Source organism: Podarcis vaucheri (genome assembly GCF_965113315.1).
Source record: "Podarcis vaucheri genome assembly, chromosome: 9".
Taxonomy (NCBI): Eukaryota; Metazoa; Chordata; class Lepidosauria; order Squamata; family Lacertidae; genus Podarcis; species Podarcis vaucheri.
In genome coordinates, this window is record NC_138767.1 from 77345518 (window position 1) to 77362513 (window position 16996).

The window sequence follows — 16996 nt, forward strand, 5'->3', positions numbered from 1 at the left end:
CCGCAGTTTTTTATTGTTTTGCTGATCATTCTCCTGGCTGAGCTGATACTACTCATTTTGTTCTTTGTTTATATGGACAAGGTAGGCATTCACAGAACTCCGTTATCTCAGAAGCTGAGCTACTTTCTTATGAGTATTCCTCCCCAAGCTCCCTCCCCAGATAACTGGCATTAAAATAGACATATCAAAGAAGGTCCTGCAGAAAGGTGACAGTCAGCACATTAGAGAACTGCTGCAAGAACCAGGCAGAAGGGAAATTTAGAAGTCTGGCTGGCACCTTGAGCATGCCCCTGACTGTTTGGCTCCTGTGGAAGCCACAATGCTTTGAAGAGCACAAAAGAGACAGAAACTACACCAGGCAGCAACCACCTTCTCCTCCTCCTCCTCCTCCTCCTCCTCCTCCTTCTTCAGTTTATCTTATCCAGGGCAACCCAAAGTGACTTACAGCCAAAACAAACAAACAAACAAACAACCACAACCACCCAGAGGATAAAGCAATACATTAAGAACTTCCTGCCCACTTCTAAAAGGCCACAGAAGGTTTTCTGATGCCTAAAGATATTTAGTGAAGGTGCCAGGCAAATCTCCCTGGGGAGAGCATTCCACAAATGGGGAGCCACTGCAGAAAAGGCCCCGTTCTCGTGTTGCCACCCTCTGGACTTCTCATGGAGGAGGCACATGAAAAAGGGCCTCAGATGATGATCTCAGGGGCTGGGCCAGTTCATATGGGGGAGAGGCGGACCTTGTGGTATTGTGATCCTGAGCTATTTAAGTCTTTATAGGTCAACACCAGCACTTTGAATTGTGTCCAGAATCCTGATTGGCAAGCATTCCAACACTATAACCATTGCACTGGTCCCAGACGCATGTCTATTGGAAAAAGACAAAACTTCCTTTTACTGAAATATATACTCACATATTTGTTATCTTGAGTACATACAGTGTTAAAATTATGCAGCAACCCCCCCCCAAAAAAAATTGAACCCCTTGAAACTATTAGGAGAAGGCACCAGATGTGCTTTCCATTCAGCCTACTCTTCACATACCTCGGAGGATATTTTAACGTGTCTTTTAATCTAGAATTGTCACTATGTGGTAGGTATTTTATTTCTGCAAATGGCTTTCAGCCTCAGCTTGAAGCCTCTGATATGATAGGGAAGAGAGTCTGTTGCTTTCCCACACATATACATTCCTAATCAGATCATACCAAAAGGTTGCACTATTTATGTAATGACTGTGACCTTGTTGGTGTTTGTTTATACGAAATAGGTTAATGAAAATGCGAAGCAGGATTTGAAAGAAGGGCTCAAGCTGTACAACACGGAAAATAATGTTGGGCTGAAGAATGCTTGGAATATCATTCAGGCAGAGGTAATGACATGAACATTTTATTCATTTTTTGCAAATGACCCCCCACACGCTGCCCTGTTAATAATGGGTTAATCTACATCTCATGGGACAGTACTATTGTCTGAGGGGACATGATGCGATTGCCTTGCTGAAGTTAAGCAATTTTGGGTCTGGTGAATTTAAGCTGGGAGACCTGGGAACTCCATCTTTGCTGCTTTGAGTTCCATGCTGCAGACAAAGGTAAGATGTAAATGTACTCGGAGGTGTCAGTCTTTCTAAGATGCAGATATGTCACAATTTATAATGAATTGCTATATGGTAGTTTGTGCATTGGCTCGTGTCGTTTATAACATTATCAAACATCCCCAAAGCAGAATTTTTTTAAAAAATAATAATAATTATATTGCTTTTCATATAATACAAGAACAACATGCAACTGCAATGACTTGTCCATTTCTTACAGTCTTAAGCAGTTTCATACACAGTACAAAGTACACAAGCTGTACATTTATTTATGTATTATCAGTTCAGGTATCCTCCCCACAGAGATTCTTGTGTTGAGGGTGGAATAAAAGTGTATTCTGCCCCATTTATAAAGGAAAAGAAAGGAAGATAAGTTTGACCCAAAGTATCTATCTTTGAAGTGGCGAGTAAGGCATTCCAAATAGTATTTAAGCAGATTTCAAATGGGATTTCTATGGATTGTTTCCAGTATTGGACTATTGTTAATCTGGCTGCCAATAACAGAAAAAAAATACAAAATCTCTGCATATAAGTTTACTGTTTAAATTTAAGTCTAACCATAACAAGGAGGGACCCAAATAGGGTGGGAGGGCTCACTGCATAATTTTGGAATTAATGTGAAACACCTTTTCCCAAAAGAAGTAAACCAACATGCAAGTCCATCATGGATGAAAATACGAGCCGATCTCTCCACAGCCTTTCCAGCACAGGGGAGAGATGCTAGTGTTTATTTTGGCTAGATGTGATGGAGTCCAGTGCCAGGAAAATATAATTTTGAGAGAAGCCTCCTGCAAATGAGCAGAGATTGTTCATAGGGATGGGCTGTGCCAAACTGATTGTCATTTATGATATCCAGTTATGCTCCCTAAGTCTTTTTCCGATACTGATCGGAGACCTCCTGTATCGCCTGCATATTGTTCTAAAAGAATGCTATAAACTGAAGATGCAGCTCCTTTTATGTCATATTTTGATTTGTTACAGAGACTCAAATAACATAAGAGAACCAAGGCCCTTGTGTTCCAAATATCTTGCAAATGTGCATAATTGAAGAGATTGAAGCCGAGTTAACTGGGCATCATCCAACTTTTCTATTAGCTCATGCTCAGATACTGCTTTACTTCTAGAAAGAAAGTCACTTATGTGATAGATTCCTCTCTTTCCAAGTTTTTTAAATTGTCCCTATTTATCTTCCAATTGGAGTGATGGATGGTCTAATAGTGGAGTCAGTGGCGAGGGTCTGGGGGCCAAAACCAAGTCCTAATCCCTCCACACCGTCAGCACTGCCTTTAAAAATGGGTTTTGTATCTTTCTCCACGCAGTCCAGGACAGTTTCAGGAAAAGAAGTGTCCTTTCTGACTGTGAGGAGACGGGGCCCTCGCTCTACACTCATGGAATTACATTTTGTCCCCTGATCAAGGGGATCAGAGATTGACATGTTCAGTAGATGAACAGATGACAATAAACAGGTGGGATGAGCTGAAAGTGGTGACAAATAAGGTTTGGGGTTTAAAATACACAGTAGTGATTTTCCAAGAGGCTAATTCTTTGCAGTTATCACTCAGACTTGCGCTTGCTAGTGTCCAAGGTAACACAGCCTTTTCAAAAATCCTAAAATGTTCTTTCCGTTCCAGGCTGCATTATGTCTCATCTTGTCCTTGTCTCCTAGATGCACTGCTGTGGGGTTACTGATTACAAAGACTGGTACCTTGTACTGGGTGAAAACACTGTCCCTGACAGATGTTGCATAGAAAATTCTGAAGACTGTGGCCGGAATTCCACTAATATGAATTTAGTGTGGAAAACGGTAATTTTAGCTTACATAATAATCTGAATTTTTTTCTTTAGTTTAACTTAATTTCTTTCCTTGTGGAAAAGGTATCCTTGCATGAACACCATTCAAGCGCAGGTATTAGGTACAGAGATATTTCAATTTAAGAGACTATTTTACAACCATTGTTCGGTCACCACTGTGACCTAGGACATGTGCTGAAGGTAAGCAATGCAAAAATCTTGCTGAAAGTAAGCAGGGTCTGTGACTTCTAAGGGCTCCATCCTTTGAGGCCCCTCTGGGATATAATACAAAAATAGTAAAAACAAAATCCCTAAAAGTAAAAATGCAAGTCAAGTAGATTCCTATCTGGTATGGTTAAACAAATCAGATAAACTGAAATTGATTTTTCTGCATATTTTGTTGTCAGTTAACCTTCTGCTTTTGTATTATTGGTGCAAATTTCTTGGTCTGTTTTATTTATTTGAGTGCTTGAAACATTTCCCCCAGAGTGGCTTCTAAATGTGAGATTGTAAGTCTTGCCACCTAAAAGACATGACTCACAAGGAGAAGGGAGGGAGGCAAAATTGAGCACTGATGGAATTTGGGGGAAGGCTCCATATAAATTAAGAGGAAGGGCCAAAAGTTGCTCATCATTGAGCAGTGGTGTATTGTAGACTCTCTTATAGCAGGGTGGAATGGCTGGTGATGATGGCAGCTGAGGGAGAACGCTTCGCAATCCCACCTTCTCCCTCACACCTCTGGGAGCCCCATCAGTGGCAGAGAATGGTGCCGCCTATAGTTTCTTTATACAGCCAAGTATACCAATACTTGTGTTTAAAATTATTCAGAAACATGGGGGGGGGGGAGAATTGCAGGGTGTAGAGTGGGAATAAAAAATGAGTTGTGCACTGATGGTACAACCACTGAAAAAATACCCTTTATACAGAGCTGCAAATTCAGGCATACTCTCCAAGCAACAAAATGGCCCACGTCTGCCTTCTTGTCCTCTTGCCTAATTTCTAATGAGACTCTTCTATTCAGCCAACAGATCAAATGTTTGTCACTGACTGAGCTTATAGTTTCTCAATGAGAGGAAAATGTCCAGTAAGCACTCCTATTTTATCCCTGAGTGAGATATTTCATTTGAAGCATTTGGCTCTTGAGCCAAAACAGGTTGTCACAGTGTTTTCCTACTTTTTTTACCTGGTGTAAGATTGGGGGGCAGGTGTGTCCCTTGGGGTAAGAGAAGCAGGACATGGTGGTGGTGGAGATAGCAGAGGCTGCTCAAAGTGCAAGTGAAACAGGCTGCTGCTCGACTTGTACCTCCTCACGAGTAACAGAAAAGCTCGAGCTCCCCTGGGGCAGCTGTTTTGCCGCTCTCACAACCTTTTGGTGCGCCTGTTGCCACAGCCAAGGTCTGAAGAGCTATCAGGGACAGCTAGGTCGAGTCAAAGGAAATTATTCATTCTGCCTTTGACTTTCCCCCTCCCCTCCCTGCAAGATTCATAGATGCTAGGAAGAGTCTGTTTGAAAAGCACTGTTGTGCAATGGCTGTGTTTGCAAATGTGCCTGTTTGCTGTGCCTGTTCATATGTGTAGCTACGATTTCCAAACGCTGTGTATGTGGTTCATGTCAACATAAGCTTACAGAGCATATATGGCAGAAGCGTGAGTGCATGTGCCTCCAGACAAGTGTGTGGATGTGTGGACATGTACCTCCTGATGCTCTGTGGTTGAGGTGGATGAATAGAGAGAGGAGTGAAAAGAAAGCTGAAAGAGAGGGATGACAAGTCTCTGCCTCTGTCCATCCATTAGATCACAGGGCCCCATTTATACCAATTATTCTTGCCATTATGCCTTGTCAGACTGATATAATGGTCAGCATATCAGACATGGGACTGGGAGACCAAAGCCCAGTGGGTGACCTCTCAACATCTCACAGAGTTATTCTGAGAATAACATGGTCAAGGGAACAGTCCCACTAAAAATAATATTATCATATTCTTTTCTAATGTTCCAAACTGACATCAAGCGGCAATGTAGAAAGGAGGCGCCCAGGTTTTGGCACAAGCCAGCCAAAGTTGCCTTCTAAATAAAACACCCTGAGGCATTCTGCCATGGCCTTACAATCTGCTTTTTCAACATATAAAACAAACATTGGTGGTATCTTTAACTCGCTCATTTTTTTAAATGAACAAAACCCATTTGGTCAACATGAATGTGTTTAAATGTATTCATATTTAATATGAGAAGCCAAAGCAGGCTTCATCACGATTGAGCAGGACAAAGAATATGTATGAAGCTTTCAGGTTTTGTTGTTGATACAACATGAACTTCCCATCATTTTGGGATGCTTCTATCAAAATGATTGTTTTAATTGATATATTTTCAAATCCCTTTTCACTTCCCCTTTCAGGGCTGCTATGAAAAAGTCAAGATGTGGTTTGATGATAATAAGCATATACTCGGGACGGTTGGGATGTGTATCCTCATAATGCAGGTAGGTGGCTCATAGGGTCCTCGTTCGGGCCTCATTTTTGCTATGGTCCATGGAATAATGCAATAAATGTGACAACAGAATGTCTCGCTTATCCCCAGTTGGTGTTTATGTTCTGAGCCTGTGACAGACGTGGCTGAAGAAAACAAAACCAAGTCCTCTCTAACTTGGACTTTTGAACAGGTGTTTCTGCCTCCTCCCCCCCAAGTAACAGTGGGGGCAGGGGGCTGTTGTGCTTATCAGCACCAGCCACAACCCGTCAGCATCCTTCCCCAGCCTAGCACACTGGACTGGAGCAAGACCAGTGCCCCCCCACCTTTACACAGCCCTTAAACTCAAGAGAGATGGCTGTGTTCTCGCAGACCAGGCAGCCACCAGCCAGTGGCGTAGCGTGGGGGTGCAGGGGGGGCCGGCCGCACCGGGTGCAACATCTGGGGGTTAGGGTTAGGGGGCACAAATCCACGGGTTAGGGGGCGCAAATTACTTGCCTTGCCCCGGGTGCTGACAACCCACGCTATGCCACTGCCACCAGCCATGGGACTGGTGCAGAGAGGAGATCCAAGAAGTCGCGGACCAGGCCCCAGAGGGCAGGCAGCACTCATTTCCTCTCCATTTTCTTCTCTCACTGTTGGGGGAAGAAAGCTTGACAAGCCTTCTCAAGGCAGCCATTAAAATGTGCTTCAGGAGGCTCAGGAGAGAATCCAGGGATATGAAATGTAATTATGTTTCTTCTGCAACCATGTCATCTGTCTCATTCCTACTCCTGGACCAGATGCTGGCAGCAAGAGATCCTGACCCAGGGTCCCTTTCCTCTCCCTATTCCAGCAAGTATTGATTGATTGATTGATTTAAAATATATGGCAGCTGTGAAAAAGGCAAATTCCATTAGGAAAAGGGTCATAAATATAGGTGCCAATAAAATAAATATATACAGGGCAACCACATTTGGATTACTTTGCTCACCACTTCTCAAAAATGATATTATAGAGCTGAAAGAGGTGCAGAAAAGAACAACCAGAATGAGCAGGATATTTTAAAAGTTTTTCACCTCACTGCAAACATAGTAGAGGGATATAATCCATGTACACCTAGAATGTGTTTGTGAGGAGCAGGACCGTCCCTACTGGCCAACCCCAACCCCCAGCTTCTAACTCATCTACCAGTTGCATGTTAAACATTACTGAGGAAGCATCCTGTGTGTTTTCCTTGTGGCTGGAAATCTACCTTGAGCAAGAGGTCCCGATTATGCAGAAGAACCCGTGTGCTTACAAGTCCTCTCTTTCTAAAGCTGCACAGGAGGCACGTGAGGAACGGAGCTCTCTTCAGATGTGTGAAGTGGGGAAATATTCTGGGGAATTTTATCAAAAAACACTTTGAGCTTTCTTTGAAGTGTTTCAATTTGAGAAAACGGTCTAAAATTGCTTTCAGTTTGCTTTGAATTTCACTTGCCTCAGACAAGTCAGAATTCTCCTCTGTACAGCCAACCCATCGTGATAGTCTTACAATAGCCTTATGGGATTATTGTAAAGATTGCTGAGATTTGTGTGGTGTGCTACTCCGAACCATTAAAGAGTGCCATTCAAATTCTAATTCCTGAATTATTCCCTCTGTTCTCTTTCAGATACTTGGCATGGCTTTTTCCATGACTCTCTTCCAGCAGATTCACAGGACTGGTAAAAAATACGATGCCTAAGAAACATTACATTGTTAACTGCGTCAGGACTTCTCTCTTGGCACTGCGGGTTCAGGAGGAAGAAAAACAACTCTGAAAAAGAAAATCAAGCTATATCTGCTTGGGGCCTCCATCCTACCATCCATCACGTGACTAAGCACAATGTATTACTGGACTTCCTTTTCGTTTCTGTTCATTTACCATTTTTGCCAAAGAAGAAAGGAAATTTACTGAGAGCAAATCAGCTTTCCGCACTACTTTGTAGACCCACTGTTTATACTGCTCTCTAACATTATTTAAGGAACAACCTTTACACTGCTATCTGTATTAGACCATTGAGGATAACCCGACTGGTGTGTGTTTAACTTCTAGGAAAAAATCGTTTCCATCTCACGGGTCACAAGCAGCTTTTGCCGAACATAATACTGGGAGACTTGAAAAAGCCACGCAAATGGAGATCCTGTGAATTTGAGCTGCTTGGGGTGTAGGGTTTTTGTTTTTGAAGGGGAATATCTTATTATTATCTTACTGTGTATACTAGAATTTAGTACCCTGGTTTATACATTTTTACCGTTTCTCTCCTTTTTCTTATGCTTTTTTTTCAGAGTTCTACTGTGCAGTCTTTGATGGATGCCATTTTTAGTGTTTGCAATTTATATCCAGAAAGAAAGGTGCAGCTGGAGCTAAATGACTCACAGTCATTGTGTTACTCTCAGCTCAGCCCTGATGTCATGATGGGGCCTGGGTCACATATCACTTTTTAAGATACATGCCTAAGATTTTTTAGACGTACATCTAATGTGAGATTGAAGCAAAGCACGTTCGTGAGAGAGTCAGAACTGGCTGTGATCCCTTCAGGCCAATACTTTTGATAATTCTGTTAGTATGCATTTAAAAATACCACACCAGGGTTTTCATCTGTGAGACAGAAAGGGAATATGACCTATGATTCTCCATAACAAGAAACATCAGACCTTAAAAGAGCAACTCCCAAACTTTGTGTGAAGGTAACTGCTACTATACCACAATATGTAAAGGTTCCTATGAGCTCCAGTTACCTAACCAGAGGCAGCCCACTATACTTCTGAATGATTCCCTGGTTTTGCTTTTCCTGCTTTCATTCAGACACCATATGGGGCACAGTTGCTGCAAGGCATGTGGCTGGATTATTTGCTCACTCCCAGTCACAGAGAAAACAGCAGAATTACCTGCTGGTTAAGAGAGATGTGGAAAGGGCTCCTCTGAAGGGGGTGAATTTTAACACATTCAGGCTTTTTGTGGTTTAAGAATGAACTTTTTCCAGAAAAACTGTGCTTCCGCTATCAGAGTTTGGGGAATTGTGTATTATTAAACCAGTACATGTTTAATACAGATTGCCAGTCCTCTCCATCCTTCTAAGCCCTGGAGTCCTGTGAGTTGACAGGTGAGTGCTGAGGTCCAGCCTAGGTTATTTTTTTACAAAACCTTCAGCAAGGCCTGAAAAATCTCAAGCATAAAAACCGAACCTATTCATTGTTCTGAATCCTAATGCACCTTGTGAGTGTAGTAGTAAATTTTGACAGGCTCATCATTACAGTCCCCAGGCATACTGCCAGGGAGAATTCAAAAATGCAGACAGTGTTTTGGTCTATTTTACCCAAGTTATATGTTTCCAGACAGTGAACTGCATTGCATTGGTTCAACTGGTAAAATATATTGAGCTTTAACAGTCAGCTGATATGCAACCTTTTAATTAGAAACGTAAACAATCTTGCAAATCAGTGTTAACCGTTTGAACTGCTGTTGTGAAGTAGAAACTGATCAAAAGAAATGAAAGAAATATCTAAGCGGTACCATTTTTCTCATTCTCCAATTCTTTCAATGCAGAACTGTCATAAACTTACTTGAAATCCGCGTGCTCACCACGCAGATGACATCCTTGGCAAGTCGTGGAGTTTCTAAAAGAGTGATGAATTGTGGAAAATGAAAATTTACATTGCCCCTGCTATTTAAAAGCCCTCTTACGTTGGGTAGCATAATATATTTTTTATTTCTATTAATAGCAGTTCCTCCCGTAGTTCTGAAACATTCACACAGGAGTTTTTGCTTCACATTTTACAACTTAGAAATGGACCTCCATGTTAAAAATAAACTATGGGATGGCTCTTTACAAAATGCCTGCCTTATCAAGCTAATCAAGTAATAAAGATTTTCCAGGACTGTGCCATTTAGGCTGCGGGTGGGGAGGAGATGGCATGCTCAAATAATCCCTCTTCTAAAATAACCAAAACTAATCATTCATACACATAAAATAGAATATCAGAAATGAAGCCTTGGTCTTGATATATAGACTGTCCAGACAAATACACAATCCCTTCCTGCTGCCCAAAGTCATGGAAATTATTTGCCACTTAACTGTATATATGGGTCCTAAAGAGATCTGCATGAGAACACTGGTGCACAAATTTAAAGTCCCAAGCTGGGCTGTTCATTCTAATTCCATGAGTTTTGTGAAGCTTGAAATAAGGATAGCACCATCTTGCCCTTCAAGGATCGTAATTGTTAGTTTTTCTGAGAAACAGTTTCATAATATTTGCAATTATTCCAAACTTTGCATTTCAACAAAGGAGATGAAGGGGATGAGAAGCAAGCAAAGTGTGTGGCAGATCCAAATAGAAATGACTGCAAGGGGATGAATTTGGTGTGTTGCTCAATATGTTTACTAGGGATAGCTTTTGTTCATTTCAAATGTGTATGTGTGTCTTTGCACACAAGACGGCTGCTCTGCCTTCCATTTTCAAAGGTTGTTCAGAATTGCACCGCACATTGCACACTTTTTTGTCAACATTCCTGCATGTCCTTGAACATACACCTCTGTCTGTTGCTGTTTCTTGCAGTAATGCCCTCTCTTTGATATCAGTTTCACAAGGGGATTTCTGTTTATTTTGCTGCTCCATAAAAAGAAGATGTGAATGGAAAAGAAAGCTGAACCATTTTGGTCGACTTGCTTATAGTGTTGCTTCAGTTAGGTGTTGTCCTTTCAACTGTGCTTATTGGCCCCAAAGTAGCTGTGTAGCTCCCTTATTTCTGACATTCGCCAGAACTGACAACATTCTCTTATACTCACCCAGTCCAGAAGTGGATTGGACTAACCATCAGAGGGTACAGCTACAGGGTACAAGAACACTCACCATGAAAGCAGTCACCACTCATATCAGGGGGTATGTATGGAGTATGCAGGGTATGTATGTACTCATATCAGGGGGTATTTATGAAGCATATGCAGAGTCACATGCTTCCTTTCTGGCTTCGTTACTGCAATCCAGGTTGAGGAACCTCCAAGCCAGTCTTGGCCCAACAATGCGATTTCCTCCAAAGCACACACTCCTGTCAATCACCTGACATCACTTGTGATGTCAACTGATGGGCAGGAGGGCACGGTTCAAGTCTGGCAGGACATAATGCAGCAAGATGTAACCTTCACTCATCAGCTGATGAGTGGGGGTTAAATTACGCTCCGTTTAGTTACAGGTACCTTCCAGGGGAAGGAAGACATAAAGGCCTTCCCAAACTCTATGGCTGGATTGGCACTTCTCTGGTGAGCACCAGCCACAGGGCTGGCAAAGTGCTAATTTCTGCTCTCCATGTGGGGGGAGATAACAGACGGAAGGAAGCCTGCTGGGAATAGGTGTGCACAGTGAAACTGAGCAACATTAAAGCCATCCAGTGCTCCTTGCGCACAGCCAGGGAGAAGCTCTTAAGTGCAGGCTTTGAGAAGCTTGTATGATCCACACATTCCAAAGCACTGTCAGGTGCTTGGGAACACCATGCAAGGGATTTTGAAAAGTGAGTGAGACAACCTGCCTGTCAATCATGAAATGTCATGTTAACATCATGTGATTGAAAGGTAGGTTGCCCAATCTGTCGAATTTTCCTTGAGCAGCCAAGCCTGATAATGAGCTGACCCATGGAATCAAAAAGATCCCCACTCTTCAAATTCTAAAAGTTTGGCACAGACTTACAGGTTGCTTACCAAGGAAGTAAAGGGAGTGTCCTGCTGTCTCCTCCTGCAGTGAGTGCTTTTGGCTTCTGTTCTGTCCACACTTGCTGCTCCCCATTCCTTTTTTGCTTTCTCATTTCTGCTGTCTCTGCCCCTGTATTGAGGCTCTTCATGTGTACAGTTGTGCTGTGTGTACCGCAGCCTCAGAATGATAGGCTTTTACATACTGTCAGGACTTACTGGTTCTCAGATAAAGGTATAAGTCCTTGCAGTGATGTCTCGCTGATGCTCTACGAGCCATATTGGGAAATATTTTTTCATTCATATTTACTTTTTAAGACCTGAGATACTCAGATGAGGTTGCAAGAGGATGGCTTACTTTTAAATTGGGGAAAATGGGACCACGTGTATTAAGAGTTATGTCTGATTTGTTCTGAGTTGGGATTTATGAATGGACAGGTGCCCAAGGTTGTGTGTGTGTGGGTGGGTGGGTGGGTGGGTGGGTGTATGTGTGAATGAGTGCTTTAAAAAATTGTTTCCGTTATTAAATATTACGCCACATCTCTACCTCTTTCTCATTTTTACCATAGATTTTCCCTCATCCAGTTAAGTTAAACTATTCCCACTCTCTCCCAAATCTCACATTCTTATGTCAGTTAAGCAGGCATTAGAATAAAAAGAAAGAAAAGAAAACAAGAGGTGAAAAATCCAGCCTGTATCTCTGCAGCCCCAAGGAGTCCATCACTCCTCCATATCATTTGCTGAGGCTTGACTTCAGAGATGTAGATCAGTATGTCACTTACCAGTGGCTCAATTACATGTTGCCATTGGATGGGGCGGGGGGGGGGATAAATTGGCACTTGTCTGCAGGACAAATGCTTCAAGTCTAAGACAAATGCTTCATAGTGTAAGATTAAACCGATGTCATCTTACAACTCTCTTCCTGTATCCAAGATAGAACTAGATCTGCCAAGGAACATTAAGCTTCTGCTAAAAAGGGCAAGTCCCCCTTCTTTCTCATTCCCAACATAGTCATGGAGCTTAGAGCACAACTCTGCTTGCAGTTCCATCACGCTCCATGTATGATACAAAGGTCGGAAGTGGGGAGTCTGCTCTCCACACCTCTGCCCACCGCGTGATTTAAATAGCTCCAGGGTCCCACTCTTCCCTCATGACATGATTCTGATCACCTGAGAGATTCAGCTCTGTTATAATGCTCTGCTATAACGCATTTTCCTTCTCCCATTCCAAATCACTGGCATTGTCTGTATGGGATGGAATGTGCAATGTGATCACAGTGTGATATGTTTCATTACTAAACTGTACAGGGGTCACTTGAGTTCTATGATGGAAGTAAGGGGATATAAATGTAAGAAAATAAATAAAGAGATGTTGCTGGGGCAGAAGGGAGAACTTAGTTTTACTGGGTTGGGCAGAAAGTTCCGTGTTCTTCATTCTAGCTAATGCTGTCTTCATGTGCTTTAAGTCCGTCTGCATTTATCCCCTAATATGGCATTCATACTCGTGAGTTTGTGAATACCTTTCTCTAGAATGTTAGAGTAATTAATTAACACAAGTGTTATCCTTGAACCAGCTCTTGCTACCTCACAGAAAAGCAAGCAGCAATATGAATTGAAAATCCTTTCAAAGTTGCACAGTGGTATCTGTTGAATGTTAATCTCTGGTGATTTTTTTTCTTCAGGGTTTCCATTTAAAAAAAGGACAAATTGTTAACTATAAGGCAGAAAAAGCCTAATTCACTGATAACCAACAGCAGCTCCACATGTTGTGCATTGGTAGACTTAGGTTTCTTCCAGCAAATATGTAAACATGTTAACAACAGATATCTATACTTAAACACCTGTCTCTGTATATCTGAATTGTGAAGCACCTCTATACCCTGTTCCTAATGGATAATCAGATTATCTGATTGCAATCCCTGGATTATGTCTTGGTCTCTGACTGTGCACTAGGACACGCTGCTAATTTTCACTGAGGTGGCTAAAGCTGTATCAGAGCTGTTCCATTTCAGGCAGCATATGGCTCACACAGTCCCACCATATATAGAAATTAGGTGTCAGGGAAAAGGATTCTAGACTAGCCTTCTCCCTGACATGCTAATGTTTGCCATGTAGGAAGCAGTGGCGTAGCGTGGGGGGTGCAGGGGGGGCCGGCCGCACCAGGCGCAACATCTGGGGGTTAGGGTTAGGGGGCGCAAATCCACGGGTTAAGGGGCACAAATTACTTGCCTTGCCCCGGGTGCTGACAACCCACGCTACGCCACTGGTAGGAAGAAACCATGAATGCATAGTGGTATAGCCCAGATACTACTTTACCTCCTCACTAACAACAAGGCCTAGGATCAGATAGCGGGCCATTTTGCCTTCTTTTAAACCTTATTTTTTGTAGAGTGCTCACTTACATTTTATGAATGCATAGCACATAGATATTTCCTGTAGTCTTTTAAGCATTATCCAGACCATGCTGCCGAGAATGAAACAAACCATGGATAGCCATGGAAAGCTGGTGTTGGGCACTCTGGAGCCTTGGGCTCACCGGAGTCCCCTGTGCTCATGCCCTGGGGGAGGAAAAAGATGACTCAATTGGCATGTGGGAGGTGTATGTGAGTCCCCCATTGCAGGTAGTGATGCCAATGGGGGGCCAGAACAAAAGGAAAACAGCTCCACTTAGCATGGGAGTGGGTGGAATTGTACCCCACATAGGGCAGGGCAGATTGCTGCATAGACAACACAAAAGCAATACTGTTCTTGAGTTAAGAAAACCAGATATTTCAAGGGAAATCATTGAATTATACTCTTAATGAATACTAATTGTCCTGTAACTGTTTGGCAAAAGGGATGCTGACTGACTTTATTTTAAAACTACGTTTTTGGTGGGTGGGTATGCATCTGGGGGGTGGGTATGCATTTCCTCAAAAAGAAAACAAATGTTGCTTTGATTATTTAACTACACACTTTTAGCATGTTTTTAAATAAAATTTCATATTGAGCAAAAACATTTTAAGCATATACAACTGTTGATTTGCATTTATATTAAAGGTTGAAGCAAAGCTTCTTGTTTTGTTCATTTTTAATAACCATGTGCAGAGTTTTATATGTGTTTTTCTTTGCCTTTTATACATATATAAATTTGTGACACTCCACAGCTACTGCAAAAAGTTTGTGGTTCTTGCTGTGGCCTATGTGTGGCTAACAGGAAGCAGTTATGTATCTGGCATAAGGACTTGACCTGTGGTTGGTCTAACTTGGGCCACACATACCCAAAAGGGCTGGGCATCACTATTTGTGCATTTTTGCCTTTCTGATACATGTATCATATTCTTATGGTGAAGGAACAGAGCTACTAAAAGCTACTGCTTTTAGAGGTCTATGCATATGAATGTGTCTAATTCTACTGCGAATTCTTTTGAGTACACTTGAACTCAATGACAACTATGGACAGCTGACTGCAGGGGGGGGGACCAGAAGAGTTTACAAAAAGATTTTTTAAAATTTTTATAAAGAAAGTTACAGCCATAGTTTAAACCATACAGAAAGTTCAGGCAATAGAATAGACTAAAACAAATCATAACTCATACAAACTTCCTAAAACACCTGAATAGGCTTGTCTAAATGGCAGTGTGTTTAGCAGGCACTGAAAAGAATACAGGAAAAGTGCCTGCCTGACCTCAATAGACAGGGAGTTCCAGAGTGTTGGTGCTGCCATATAAAAAGATCTAGTCATTACAGATAGTGTGGGTATTATGTGGCAGCTGTAAAAATGCCAGTTCTGATGATTGAAGCAGTCGAATGGGCATCAGGAAACCTATGAGAAGGTGGGACTTTGGAGAGCCTCAAAAAGCTAATCGAATCCCAGTATTCCAGCAGGGGCCCCCATGAGAAGCAAACAAAAACAATTTTCAAAATAGATTGTTTGAAAAACAAATGTTTTCAAACTTTTAAATGCAAGACCATAAGGGCCCTTGCAACCTTTCAGAATATCTAAGTATTCAGTGTAAGCAGAAAGAAAGAAAGAGAAAAAGAAAAAAATATTATTTATACCCTTTCCAGCAAGTATAAAAACATAATAAAACATCAAACATTAAAAAAAACTTCCTGATACAAGGCTGCCTTCAGATGTCTTCTAAAAGTTGTGCTGTTCTTTATCTCCTTGACATCTGATTGGTGGGAGTTCCACAGGAAGGGCGCCACTACCTAGAAGGCCCTCTGCCTGGTTCGTAATTCAATTAAAAACTGAATATGAAATGATGGGAAATTTGGCTCTTTCTGTGTGTCCTTGTGCTTTTTTGAAGTTGATATGTTACTCTTTCAGCTACAGCAATGGTCCAAAGCCTACCATACCATGAGTCCAAGGAAAGTATCTTCTAATGCGAGCCTTTAGTGCACTATTTCTAGGTGTGCTGTTACTAAAACAAACAAATACTGAGTCTTTGAATGTGACATCTTCGTTAGCACCTTCAAATAAGTTCAATATGGCTAAGACTGGCAACATAAAAGGCTGGTCTGTGATATGAAGCCAATGCTATTCTAGGCTACATCAACAGAAGTCTAGTGTCCAGGTCAAGGGAAGTAATAGTTCCACTGTATTCTGCCCTGGTCAGACCCCACCTGGAATACTGCGTCCAGTTTTGGGTGCCACAATTTAAAAAGGATGTTGACAAGCTGGAAGGTGTGCAGAGGAGAGTCTAGAAGCAAAGCCTGATGAGGAATGGTTGAAGGAGTTGGGTATGTATGAAGATTTCATGGTATTGAAGTGTTGCACATTGTTGTTAATGAATTTTTGTAAAGTACATCGAGTTGTTTGTGATTTATCTCTCTGCATTCCCAGGGTGTGGTAATGAACTTGGCTGAGATTCCTTCATTGCAGAGGGTTGGACTATATGCCCCTCAGCAATTACAATTTATATTCTCTACACCTACAATTGTGTCGCTGCTCACCCTAGTAATAGGGTTGTCAAATTTGCAGATGACACAACCGTGATTGGGCTCATCTCTGAAAGGGAGGGTGAAACGGATTATAGAGATGAGGTGGAGCGGCTGACAGAGTGGTGCAGAGCTAACAACTTGCTCATAAATACAAGGAAGACAAAGGAGCTTGTGGTGGACTTCAGGAGACAGAAGAGCAACGTCCAGCCACTTTTGATTGATGGGGTCTGTGTGGAGAGGGTAACAACGTTCTGATTTCTGGGCATTGAATTACAAGAGGATCTGTCCTGGAGTGTCAACACAAGGGGGCTTGTGAAGAAGGCGCAGCAGAGACTGTACTTTTTGAGAATACTAAGGAAAAACCATATTCCGCAGAAACTGCTGCTTGCCTTCTATCACTGTGCCATTGAGAGCATGCTCACTTATGGCTTATGTGTGTGGTACGGAAGCTGTACTGCCCAGGACAGGATGGGGTTGTGCAGGGTTGTTAAGGCAGCAGAGAGCATTATTGGCTGCCCACTCTCCACCTTAGAGCAGAT

At 42.2% G+C, this 16996-nt stretch overlaps 2 protein-coding genes across 5 annotated transcripts in view; one reads left to right on the forward strand and one right to left on the reverse strand.

The window, feature by feature from the left end:
* The window catches only part of TSPAN9 (tetraspanin 9), a 134550-nt gene extending 122194 nt beyond the window's left edge, over nucleotides 1-12356 (forward strand). For all 4 annotated transcript variants that reach the window (XM_082238583.1, XM_082238582.1, XM_082238580.1 and 1 more), the window contains 5 exons: nucleotides 7-81; nucleotides 1270-1371; nucleotides 3260-3397; nucleotides 5780-5863; nucleotides 7482-12356. In XM_082238583.1, the coding sequence (XP_082094709.1) occupies nucleotides 7-81; nucleotides 1270-1371; nucleotides 3260-3397; nucleotides 5780-5863; nucleotides 7482-7553 (471 nt within the window). In that variant the 3' untranslated portion in view covers nucleotides 7554-12356. The remainder of the gene's footprint in view (nucleotides 1-6; nucleotides 82-1269; nucleotides 1372-3259; nucleotides 3398-5779; nucleotides 5864-7481) is intronic.
* Nucleotides 1-16996, reverse strand: part of JAKMIP1 (janus kinase and microtubule interacting protein 1) — a 327688-nt gene that overhangs the window by 154105 nt on the left and 156587 nt on the right. The window lies entirely within an intron of this gene.